Below are 13,231 nucleotides of genomic sequence, written 5' to 3' on the forward strand. Positions count from 1 at the left end.
AATTTGAGTGACTGATCAAATTAGGTTCTTTACTGATACAGTTAACCTCACTTTTCTTGAAAGTTCACTTGTACTGTTTACATGGACTTAGAAAATTTTGTGGACGACTAGATTCGCTCGAAGGAAATCGTAGAGAATTTTGCTAAGTCCATGTAAACAGTACAAGCGAACTGTCACAAATGAACACTCAGTTCATTTGTGACGTCAGCGTAATGTATTCAATTAGGTTTTACACCAACCAACATAACCCCACAAAATAAGCCGGATGAACATCGTTTGACAATTCTCGGTGGTTTCTGTACATGGTAGTTACGTAAGTTCGAATGTAACAGATGAGCACCCTTTGCACTCGCACTCACGCAACTGAAAAAGTAAACAAACCACCGAGAATTGTCAAACATGAACTTCATTCATCATGAGTTCATTCGTGTCGTCATCTTGTAGAACTCAATTACAAAATAAATTCATGCTGAATGAAAAATTAAGCAACTTTATCGTGGCAAACGGAACATCCCAGTGAAAACCATTTCAAAGATTATTTCATCTGATTTATTGAATGCTCTTTAATCAATGTATAGCGTGTTTAAATTTATTCAAAGAATTCGAGCCAACGCAGGACTCAGGTTATTTTAAGCGGATTTTTCTCGGATGAATTTGACACTCGAATAGAACAGTAACGAAACCATGTCATGCCTGAAATTCCTTCGTCATCTTTTAAGTCGGACGATATAAAAAAGTTAATGAAGGTATCCGTATGTCAAACAAATCAAATCAGATGAATATGAGTATAATGAACAAATGTAAGAAAAAGTAAACCAGCTGGATAACACCAAATAGAGTCTGGGTCTAAAAGGTCTTCCTTTTTTCAGGTGGATCTTGTGGACACAGAGAACAGACGTCCATCTCCAGCATTCAACTTGTGTAAAATCTCTAACGGTTTCGAAGGTAGTTGGGATATCCAAACCAGATGCGCTACTGTCGCCACGTTTTTTTGTGGCTGAGTTCGACAGAATTGACAGCGGTTATTCATCTACCCTGTCAAACTAGTCCGGAACCGGTTCGGATTTCCAGCATGAATTCCAGCTCAAATTCATCAACCGATAGAGTCGGAATCGGTTGTTTTCTTTGAGCAAGATTCCATACTAAATCCATTCAGGATTTCGAACCAGTTCCGGAATGGATTTGACGGATAGTTGGGATAGGTTGATGTGGCGGCGCTAGTGTTTATCGTATATTAATTTAAATGTTTACACACGTTTTTTTTAAATATTTTTGTTCGATCATGGATGTCTGTTTTCTGTGTTGTGGAGTTGGAGTATTCTGAACAGATTTTTGACGATAGCGTGACACTAGAATGACTGCGGACTTTATGACGTATATTTATTTTAGGACCTTATGACGCACCATCGTGCGTCACAATGTCCCGGACGTTACGGAGCACATTATTTTGGGACATTATGACGCAGTTCTTATGCGTCACAATATCCGAACCTATAAGTGCATCACAGTGTCGAGGGTATCGACTGCGACATAAGATCCGAAATCGAATGTGCGTTATAACGTCCGGGATATTACGACGCACAAGGGGTGCGTCATAAGATCCGAAAATGAAGGTGCGTCATAACGCCCATTGTGCGTTATAATGTCCCGGATGTTATGACGCACCACCCTTCGGACGTTAGGACCTCGGACGTTATGACACGATGCCCTTTCCGAAAGCTACTCTTCTTCGCGGACCTCCAGCCAAGACTTTAAGGCCCACTAGGGGTTCGCTGACCCCAGGTTGAGAATCGCAGCTCTGTCGCTGTTAAACTTATTCCGAAGACATACTGTTTGGTTTAGATCACTTTCAGTTAGGCATCAAAGTCCGAACCCTCATTCGGAATTTATTAATTTTCTCACTTCTCACTGATATGATCCTCTCTTTCATATACCTACTATCGCTTGCACTCACCTCGATCAGTTTAGTTGTACGTATGATCACCGAGGAAGTAACACCTCGATCGCGCAGAATAAAAGGTTATATTTCGGATTCAATAAAAAGTTATTTCACGTTCTCGCGGTAGTAAAAGTTGTGTGAAGTGCCATTTACCGAACCGGCCAAGTTTGCCTGAAACCTTCCCTGTCCGACGGGATCCCCATTTGTTCAAAGGTGAGCCTCGACCTGCCCTAACATATTTCTGGTGCCGTGACCAGGATCGAGGTTGCACCATTCGTAACTGCGAGAACTGTGAATCCGATACCATCACGATTTGCATGAGTTTGCATGCCATCGTTACGATCGACGTAGCCGCCATTGCCATTTGCATGAGTTTGCATGCCATCGTTACGATCGACGTACATAGCCGCCATCGCAATTGCACGAGTTTGCATGCCTTGCGATCGATAAAACCGCCATCGCGATTTGCATTGTTAGATGCGAATTGCTTCCATGAAAGAGCCATTTTGATGGTTCCACCCACGTTTCCTGACAATAAAATTTTCTACAAGGCCTATTGAAATTGGCATCAGACGATCACACCAATATCATCTTCCTGCCATCCCAAACGCTTACGGAGCTGTATCACGCCAGCCTTTCTGGAATTGAAAGCAAACCAACGTTTTGCAGCTAAATACAACAATTGCACGGAGGCCATCTTTCTGTATTATTGAGAAACCCGCTAATTCCAGTCAACGTGTGAGTCATTGACTGCAACGATCGAACCAGTGTTCCTGAATAATAAAATACAAGGCACTCAAAGCCTTGGTAAAGGTTAGTAACTTTCCAAGAGACTATTTTTTGCCTCCAGGTCTACCTGGTCTTATTTGTTCGACAGGGTTTCTTTGAATACCGATCGCGTGTAATGGACGACAATGATGACGTAATTGACGAAAATAGAATGGCGGACCAACTAATAACCCGTAGGACAACGCTTCTGGCGCAATTGGAACGTGCAGAGCAGTTCGTTACCCAATACGACGCCGGACGGGATGAGCTCGAGGTGTCACTTCGCCTGGAGAACCTGGATATGCTGTGGGCATCATTGGACGAGGTGCAGACAACGCTTGAAAACATGGAGACAACTAATGAGGGTAAGGCCGCCAACCTCCAACACCGTGCTTTGTATGAACCGAAGCTTTTCAGAATAAAATCCCAGCTGAAAGCTAAACTGCCTCCCCCAGTCCATCTAACTGCTAGCCGCCCTCAAGATATCCCCTCTCGCGCACCGTCCACCTTGTCTAGTTTGAAGTTGCCAACCATCTCTCTTCCCGAGTTCGACGGTGATTACAGACAATGGCTGACATTCCACGACACCTTCCTGGCCCTCATTCACGAAAACGACGAGCTGCCTTCGATACAGAAATTTCACTACCTTCGTGCGGCCGTTAAGGGTGAAGCAGCGCAATTGATCGAATCGATTGCAATAAGTGCACTGAACTATCCTCTGGCTTGGGAGGCGTTGATTAGCCGTTACTCCAACGAATATTTGTTGAAAAAGCGGCATCTACAGGACCTGATGGAAATTCCCCGGATGAAAAAGGAGACGTCAGCCGCATTGCATTCCACTCTGGACGACTTTCAGAGACACATTAAGATCCTGCAGCAGCTAGGTGAACCTACGGCGACCTGGAGCACATTGTTAGAGCATCTGTTATGCATGAGATTACACGACGACACAATTAAAGCATGGGAGGATCATGCTGCTAGCGTTGACGATCAGAGCTACGCCTGCCTAGTCGAATTTTTGGAAAAACGCATACGAGTATTAGAATCCATAGCCGTCAATTATTATGCTTCCCAATCGACTCAATCAACACCGCTTTCGAATGGGGCTTCTTTCCGCAAACAATCTGCTCCATTTAGAATGTCTTCCCATTCCGTTACTGAGACTGCATCTCCAAAATGCTACGTTTGTGACAGTCGCCATCCTTTAATAAGATGTCCTCGATTCAATAGCATGGCTGTATCTGAAAGGTTGCGTTTGGTAAATTCAAAACGTTTATGCGTAAATTGTTTTCGACAAGACCACTTCGCTCGAGATTGTCAATCCAACTATTCCTGCCGTGTGTGCAAACGGCGACATCACTCGCTCTTGCATACTGGATTCCAAAGCTCATCTGGTCAAGGTTACAAATCCAGCAATACCTATAATGACACTTGTCTTACTTCGCAGCCAAGCACATCCCAATGCAACAGCCAACGAAGAGTACAAACAGCTTCAGCAACAGCCAATCCTGATGTTCAAACCAATAGTATTGTTCGACACCAACCACCACCCATCTTCATGCTGACAGTTGTTCTTCGCGTCGTTGATGCTTATGGGAAGGAGCACTACGCACGTGCTCTGTTAGATAGTGGCTCCCAACCAAATTTAATGTCAGATCGACTAACTCAATTGCTGCGACTGAAAAGACGGAAGGCAAACGTTCTGGTACAAGGTATTGGAGAGAAGCCTGAACATGCAACTGATTCAGTTTTCACCGAAATTCGCTCCCGGAAAGGGAATTTTACACGAAATGTGTCGTTCCTGATTCTTCGAAGGATGACATCTAGTATCCCTGCCAATACTATTCCAGTAGACCACTGGAACCTCCCGGAAGATATTTTCCTAGCTGATCCCGGCTTCAATCGTTCCAGTGATGTAGATATGATCGTGGGATCTCAACATTTCTTCGAGTGCTTTCCCTCCGCCGCTCGTATTCAGCTTTCCGATTCTCTTCCTATTCTTGTCGACAGTGTGTTCGGCTGGATTGTCGCTGGTGGAACTGATATAGCAACATCATCGGTAAACTCCCCAAATTGCAAAACAGTGTCTGTGTCATTGGTCTCCCTTGAAGAAAGCATGGAAAGATTCTGGAGAATCGAAGAAATCTCCACCAAGCCCGCATTGTCAGTTGAGGAAAAGTTTTGCGAAGACTATTACCAGTCGACTGTTTCCCGAAATAAAGATGGAAGGTATGTGGTACGCTATCCAAAAAGGGAGAATTTTGAATCTTGTCTTGGAGAATCTAAGCCCGCAGCATTTCGTCGGTTTACCCTACTGGAACGAAGATTTGCCAACGATTCTGAGCTGAGGATGAACTACGACGAATTTATGGAGGAATATTGTTCACTGGACCACATGCAACTTGTTAAAAAAGGCAATAGAAAAGGTTTGCTGTCCTATTACCTCCCACACCATCCTGTCATTAAGGAGGCCAGCACTACCACTAAAACCCGCGTCGTGTTCGACGGTTCAAGCAAGACGAGTTCTGGATATTCTTTAAATGATTTGTTGTGCGTGGGACCCGTTATTCAGGACGACTTGTTGACACTTGTGATCCGTTTCCGCAAATATCCTGTTGCCGTTGTTGCTGACATTGCGAAAATGTATCGCCAGATACTCATCCATTCTGAAGATACGCCTCTCCAACGAATCATCTGGCGGTTCAATGGACATGAAAATCTATCTACGTACGAACTGGTGACCGTCACCTACGGTCTGGGTCCCTCATCCTATTTGGCTACACGTACCCTCCAACAACTTGCAGACGACGAAGGTGGTTCTTATCCTCTCGGCAGACTTGCATTGAAAAAATCCTTCTATGTGGATGATCTCATCGGTGGTGCTGACTCCGTTCCTGAGGCTATTCAGATGCGTAATGAGTTGACAGAGCTGCTTGCGAAGGGAGGGTTTCCTATACGTAAGTGGACTTCCAACCAATTAGGAGTTCTTCAAGGGCTAGATGCTGATCAAATTGGAACTCAATCCAGTTTACGATTTGACCCAGATGAAACCGTAAAAACCCTTGGCATTTCTTGGGAACCTGAGTGTGACCAGTTTCGCTTTGATTTCCACGTAAACCTTAATATTCTCCAAGTAACAAAGCGATCAATTTTATCGGCAATTTCCCAACTCTTTGACCCGCTAGGATTAATTGCACCAATAGTCGTAAGAGGAAAAATGCTGATGCAGGAGTTGTGGCTGTCATCGTGTTCCTGGGACGATAATATACCGGATTCTTTGAAGCATAAATGGGAGCAGTTTTACAGACAGTTGCCTCGGCTTGCCGACTTCCGAATTAATCGGTATGCATTCCAGCCTAGCTCCGAGATCCAGCTTCACACCTTCGCTGATGCATCTGAATCAGCTTACGGCGCATGTACGTATGCCCGATCCGTTGATAAGGCTGGGAATGTTTGTATCCAGTTGCTGGCCGCGAAAACGCGTATTGCGCCACTTAAACGATTGTCGCTTCCCAAACTCGAATTGTGTGCAGCACTCGTTGCAGCTCAGCTTTACGTGCGAATTGTTGAAGCCTTGGACATGTCCATTTCCAACTCTTTCTTCTGGTCTGATTCTACAGTGACCCTTCAATGGCTAAAATCTCCTCCTAGCACGTGGAAAACGTTTGTAGCCAATAGGGTATCAGAGATACAAACGAGTACTCATGGAGCACGCTGGAACCATGTCTCAGATTCCGAAAACCCCGCAGACCTATTGTCACGTGGAATGCATGTCGATGACTTCCTTCGATGTGTGCTTTGGAAGACAGGCCCAGAGTGGCTTTCACGACCGCACGAGAATTGGCCAACTTCAAAGCAGATCGAATCAACCGAAGCAGATAATGAACGCAAGTCAGTGATAGTTGCTGTTGTTCGAGTCGAGGAGAAATACAACCAGATTTTCGCACGATATTCCGAGTTTTCACGCTTAGTGCGCTTAGTTGCGTACTGCCAGAGGTTCATACAAAACACCCGTAACAAAACCAGAACTTGTCCCATGGTTTACAGCGGACCCAATCCCACTATTTCGCTTTCTGTTGAACAACTCTCCCAAGCCAAGACTTTACTGCTGCGTCTCGCCCAAGCTGACTGTTTTCGAGACGAATTAAGAGATCTTCAACAAAACCACCCGGTGAAAAAACAGTCACCCATCCGGCTCCTGAATCCTTTTCTAGACACCCAAGGGGTACTGAGAGTGGGAGGGCGGCTAAGGTTATCAGAACGGTCATACGAATCGAAGCACCCAGCGCTACTTCCTAGTTTCCACCCCCTCGCCAAACTAATAGCCAAATCATTCCACGTGAAACTAATTCATGGTGGCGGCCGTGTAACACTAGCCACTATGCGCGAAGAATATTGGCCACTCAATGGACGACGATTGGTACGCAGCATCATCCGTAATTGCATTCAGTGCACCCGAGCAAATCCCGTCCCGGTACGCCAGCAAATTGGTCAACTTCCAACAGCAAGGGTCACCCCAAGCAGACCGTTCGCAGTGACGGGAGTGGACTATGCAGGGCCTATCTATCTCAAGGCCATACATAAACGAGCCTCGCCTACCAAAGCTTATATATGCTTGTTTGTATGCTTTGTAACAAAAGCAGTTCACCTTGAACTGGTGCACGATCTTTCTACTGCAGCTTTCCTCGCTACTCTTCGTCGCTTCGTGGCGCGCCGCGGCCGGCCTACCCACTTGTATTCAGACAACGGCAAGAATTTCATTGGAGCGAAAAACGAACTGCACCAGTTGTACCATATGCTTAATGATTGCACGGAAGCGGGAAGGATTCAGCAATCGTGCGCGGACGCACAAATGATTTGGCACTTGAATCCGCCAAAAGCACCACATTTCGGCGGGCTCTGGGAGGCGGCTGTGAAGGTAGCCAAATCACAACTATATCGCCAGCTCGGCAATTCACGCCTTTCTTTCGAGGATATGACCACCGTATTAACCGAGATAGAAGCAGCAATGAACTCCCGTCCGCTGGTCCCAATGACCGAAGACCCAGAGGACTACTCCGTTATTACGCCAGCACACTTCCTAATTGGGTCAAGCATGCACGCTGTACCTGATCCCAATGTTCGCGGAATCCAACTCAGTCGTCTCGACCACTATCAACGGTTGCAGCAGTTATTCCAGCAGTTCTGGCACCATTGGAGAACGGAGTATCTCCAAGAACTCCAGCGTGATACCGTCAAATCCCACCCAACCACTGAAATTCAACCTGGAAGGCTGGTGCTAATAGTCGACGAATTTCAGCATCCAGTACGCTGGCCTATAGCCCGCATCATAGAAGTACATCCAGGTAAAGACAAGCTTGTGCGAGTCGTCACTTTGCGGACACCAAAGGGAATTCTGATCCGGCCAGTTACGAAGATCTGCTTGTTGCCGCATGAGTCTATAGATCAGCTAAGCAGCGAGTGAAGCTTCTCAACAGGAACAATGATCTATAATATGATGTGTGAAAATTTTTAATTGTAATTAGTTCTAAGCTTTAATTTTGATTTGAATTTTGTAAATTTCAAAGGTGGCGGCGATGTTTGGTTTAGATCACTTTCAGTTAGGCATCAAAGTCCGAACCCTCATTCGGGATTTATTAATTTTCTCACTTCTCACTGATATGATCCTCTCTTTCATCTACCTACTATCGCTTGCACTCACCTCGATCAGTTTAGTTGTACGTATGATCACCGAGGAAGTAACACCTCGATCGCGCAGAATAAAAGGTTATATTTCGGATTCAATAAAAAGTTATTTCACGTTCTCGCGGTAGTAAAAGTTGTGTGAAGTGCCATTTACCGAACCGGCCAAGTTTGCCTGAAACCTTCCCTGTCCGACGGGATCCCCATTTGTTCAAAGGTGAGCCTCGACCTGCCCTAACACATACAATACGGCACCGTGTCATAACGTCCGAGGTTATTACGTTCAATGGGTGGAGTGTCATAACGTCCTGCACATTATGTCGTATCAGGCTGCACAATAACATCCTAAAACGGATGCGCGTCATAATGTCCCGGATGCTATGACGCACATTTATTATCGGATCTTATGACGCCCCCGTTATGCGTCATATTGTCCCGAACGTTATGACACACATTCGGTTTCAGATCTTATGCCGCAGTCGATATCCTGGACACTGTTACGCACTTATAGTTTTGGATATTGTGACGCATAAGAACTGCGTCATAATGTCCCAGGTCATATTGTTCCAAAGTTATGTGCGTCATAATGTCCGGGACATTGTGACGCACGAGGATGCGTGATAAGGTCCGAAAGTAAATGAATGTCATAAGAGCTCCGTACACGAGGTGCTAGTAATGTCATTACTGAGCAGTAATGTCATTTTTAATGATCGCGTAAGGCGAGTAATGGCGGAATTCTCATACAATTTCAGTAATGGCATTACTTAACTAAGACAAGACAAGACAACTAATAAGCGATTTCTGGAGCCAGCGTGGAGCCAAAATGACGTCTTCGAATTTGACTAATTCGATACTGTTTTCGTTACCACAGCCCAGTGAGCAAATTTTCTGGCAGAGACCGCTCTGCTAGATTTCTGTAAGTCTTGGTTTGGCAGCTCTGTCAGATTTCTGCGTGTATCCTGTCAGGTTAGTTGAGCTAGGGCGAACTCGGTTTCGCTCGCGTTTTCTGGCAAATTTCGACAGGAACCGAGCAAAACCCTGGCATAACTCGGACATAAACTGTGCAAAGATCCTGTCAATTCTTACATGGTAGAATTTAGCACGAATCGAGCAAAACATCTGACAAAGATGTTGCAGGAAGCGTGCAGAGATCTTGGCCGTACATTTCTGGCTGGATTCTGGATAAAAGTGAGCAGCATCGGTTGGTTTAACCGCTTCTGTCAGAAACGGTTGTTGCATTTGAGCGAATTCGTTGCCAGAATTCTCGCACAAATCGCGCAAAATGCTCGCAGAAACTCTGCCAGCATCAATTTCGCTTTGCTCAACTTTAGCTAACTTTCTGCATGCCGCGCTGACCGGGAGGGCTCATTTCGCAGTGTTGGCATCATGATCAGTGCAAGTTGCCTAATAAAATATTTTGATTTCGTCAATTCTGCAGCGTAAATATTTAACACTTAAATGCGCAATGTTGCTTTAGTACAACATCCTGATCACAGAGAACAGACATCCATGATCGAACAAAAATATTTAAAAAACGTGTGTAAACATTTGAATTAATATACGAAAAACACTAGCGCCGCCGCACCAACCTATCTCAACTATCCCACTGAGACGTCCAAAAAATTGTTTCAAAATCGTTCTACACGGGTCCAACGATGGACGTTTGTTGAACGGTTATTTGGACGTTGTCCAAATTGGTCCAACGAACGTCCTTCATTGGACAATTTTGAAACCGACCGTTCTTAGAGGGATCCGTCAAATCGATTCCGGAACCGGTTCGAAATTCTGGATGGATTCAGCACAGAGAACAGACATCCATGATCGAACAAAAATATTTAAAAAACGTGTGTAAACATTTGAATTAATATATTAAAAACACTAGCGCCGCCACACCAACATATCCCAACTATCCGTCAAATCGATTCCGGAACCGGTTCGAAATCCTGGATGGATTCTGCATGGAATCTAGCTCAAAGAAAACAACCGATTCCGACTCTATCGGTTGACACATTTGAGCTGGAATTCATGCTGGAAGTCCGAATCGGTTCCGGACTAGTTTGACTGGGTAGAGGAATAACCGCTGTCGATTCTGTCGCACCCAGCCACAAAAAAAAACATGACGACAGTAGCACACCTGGTTTAGATATCCAAACTACCTTCGAAACCGTTAAAGATTTTACACAAGTTGAATGCTGAAGATGGACGTCTGTTCTCTGTGTCCTGATAATCGTCTAAAAACCCTCTAAGAACGGTTGGTTTCAAAATCGTCCAATAAAGGACGTTCGTTGGACCAATTTGGACAACGTCCAAATAACCGTTCAACAAATGTCCATCGTTGGACCCGTGTTGAACAATTTTGAAACAATTTTTTGGACGTCTCAGTGGGAATTATAGCATTGACGTGATATAGATGTCACAATTTACAAAAATTCTAAATAAATGATTTGCGCCTTTATGGGTTAATATATCAAATAACGCTGAATATTTAAATAAAGACGTGACATATCAATCATTTGTTCACCATTTATATATATATATATATATATATATATATATATATATATATATATATATATATATATATATATATATATATATATATATATATATATATATATATATATATATATATATATATATATATATATATATATATATATATATATATATATATATATATATATATATATATATATATATATATATATATATATATATATATATATATATATATATATATATATATATATATATATATATATATATATATATATATATATATATATATATATATATATATATATATGTTTCCTTCCGATCGAATACCTGTTGATAGAATTCATATCAAGCAAAATCTTTTCGAACATGTGTATTTGTTTGTGTATTTGTGACGTTAGCCTGTTAGCGTATTTGTAATCTTTAAATTTACTATTCTCGATTAGAATGTCACTGACCTATGTATAAAAAGAAAGCAAAATATAGAGATGTCGAGTCATTATCCAGTGATTCTATGTTTTTATGAAAATCTACTAAATAAAAAGTGTGTAGTCTGCAGACTGTTCTGTGACGAGTCGTTCACATGGCAAGATGGCGGAAGGATGAGTGGATTATATTTATGAATGTTAGTCTAGGATAGGATCCTGCCAGCTGGCTTGTTCTTATATTTTGCCAATCCCTGCTGAAAACGACATACCCCCACTCGATCAATGTTGCCAAAATATTTGTTTTGTTACAGTCGTGTCCAAAACTTTAATTGTTCTGATTAAAATATTCTATATTATGTATCAATTTCACGCTCCGGGAAAAATCAATGATTTAGTCTTTATATCCGCATTATCATTACGGGTTTTCCATCGGAATACAGCAAAGCAAAATAATATATATATTTGTTGTTGGCCACTACGAAAAATATTTCCATGCTCTTCATTTTTGTAAGTTGCTTTCTGAGTCGAGCAACCTCATTCACAAGATCAATCTTCTCTGTTCGCATTTAGTTTTTAAATATTCTAAAACTACTTTTTTGCAAGGCTTAATTTTTGTTTAGTTTGTATATGTGTGTTCCAGTACTTCATGTGATTTTTTCGGAGAAAACAGCAGTAGAAAATAACACGCTCCTATTTACACCGATGATACACACTGTAAAATTCAACTGTATCGATAATACTAAAAGAAGAACAAGAAGCGATTTCCGGGATAACTTTCTCACGGCTTGCTCCAAAGTATTGCGAATCTTTTCTTAAATCCACATTGCGACTTTTCAGCCATGCGCCACCGGGCCGTGCGTTGAATTACGCGCCCATCTAGTTTGCATCAGTGCAAGTGAGAAAACATTTTGACGTTTGTTTTTGTTTCGACCGCTCACGTGTGTATCCCATATAGCAACAACTCGACGAAATGCTATATTATCTCGCGATAGACAATACTCCCAATTTACTCGGCGCTGGAACAAAGACAATGTAGTTGAAAATATTTTCATGCTTAGGCTAAATAGTCAGTTACTCGGTTAGACTTCGAAAAGAGACATTTCCGCATTAATCCGCACACCGCGCTACCGGATCTCTCGGAAACCTGCAGAACTTCAGTTCTGGATAATATGTTTGAATTTGTCTGCCAGAAAATGCTTTGCACTTCATAATTACAGACGGACGTTATGGAAAGAAAGCGGTATCTCGAGAAAACAAAAAAAACAACACAGTAAACAATCGTCGTTTTACGTTTTATACAGGAGGGTGTCACTCCTGTCATCCTCTATGGAGATATACAGACTTTGACAGTAGTCAACATATGTGGGCCTAGCTGCATCTAGGCCCATGTCGCCTGTGCAACAGCATTGGGTTGTTTTGATTTGAACAAAGGCAGATGTTGGCTAGGACAAAATGGCTGCCTAGCAGGGGGCTGATTTTATATCACAATACGACAACACTTTCAAGCAGCCCTTTAGTACTTTTAGTATCCAAGCCGAACGTTTGCCTATGTCACTTTCATCCAATCACGAGCTGGTTCAGAATTGGTTCAAAAACAGGGGACAGAGCTGGCGGATCCTATCCTACCCGGTCAGCGTGGCAAGCACAAAGTTAGCAAAAGTTGAGCAAAGCGAAATTGGTGCTGGCAGAGTTTCTGCGAGCATTTTGCGCGATTTGTGCGAGAATTCTGGCAACGAATTCGCTCAAATGCAACAACCGTTTCTGACAGAAGCGGTTAAACCAACCGATTCTGCTCACTTTTATCCAGAATCCAGTCAGAAATGTACGGCCAAGATTTCTGCACGCTTCCTGCCACATCTTTGTCAGATGTTTTGCTCGATTCGTGCTAAATTCTACCAGGTAGACATTGCCAAGATCT

At 43.0% G+C, this 13,231-nt stretch overlaps 1 protein-coding gene across 1 annotated transcript; it reads left to right on the forward strand.

Moving 5' to 3' along the window:
• Positions 1–2,843: 2,843 nt before the first annotated feature.
• LOC131696224 (uncharacterized) lies at positions 2,844–8,171 on the forward strand. The gene is made up of 4 exons (XM_058984777.1): positions 2,844–3,743; positions 4,006–4,107; positions 4,155–5,664; positions 5,893–8,171. Exons 1-4 carry the CDS (start codon positions 2,844–2,846, stop codon positions 8,169–8,171), a joined length of 4,791 nt encoding a protein of 1,596 aa, XP_058840760.1.
• The last annotated feature ends 5,060 nt before the right edge of the window (positions 8,172–13,231 follow it).

This window comes from Topomyia yanbarensis, chromosome 1 (genome assembly GCF_030247195.1).
Source record: "Topomyia yanbarensis strain Yona2022 chromosome 1, ASM3024719v1, whole genome shotgun sequence".
Classification (NCBI taxonomy): Eukaryota; Metazoa; Arthropoda; class Insecta; order Diptera; family Culicidae; genus Topomyia; species Topomyia yanbarensis.

Bases quoted from the DNA above. Each gene is read 5' to 3' on its own strand.
- LOC131696224 (XM_058984777.1), top strand. From the start codon at position 2,844: ATGGACGACAATGATGACGTAATTGACGAAAATAGAATGGCGGACCAA. The intron at 3,744-4,005 runs GTATTAGAATCC...GTTTTCGACAAG, and splicing joins TTTTGGAAAAACGCATACGA to ACCACTTCGCTCGAGATTGT. The intron at 5,665-5,892 runs GTAAGTGGACTT...TTGACCCGCTAG, and splicing joins GAAGGGAGGGTTTCCTATAC to GATTAATTGCACCAATAGTC.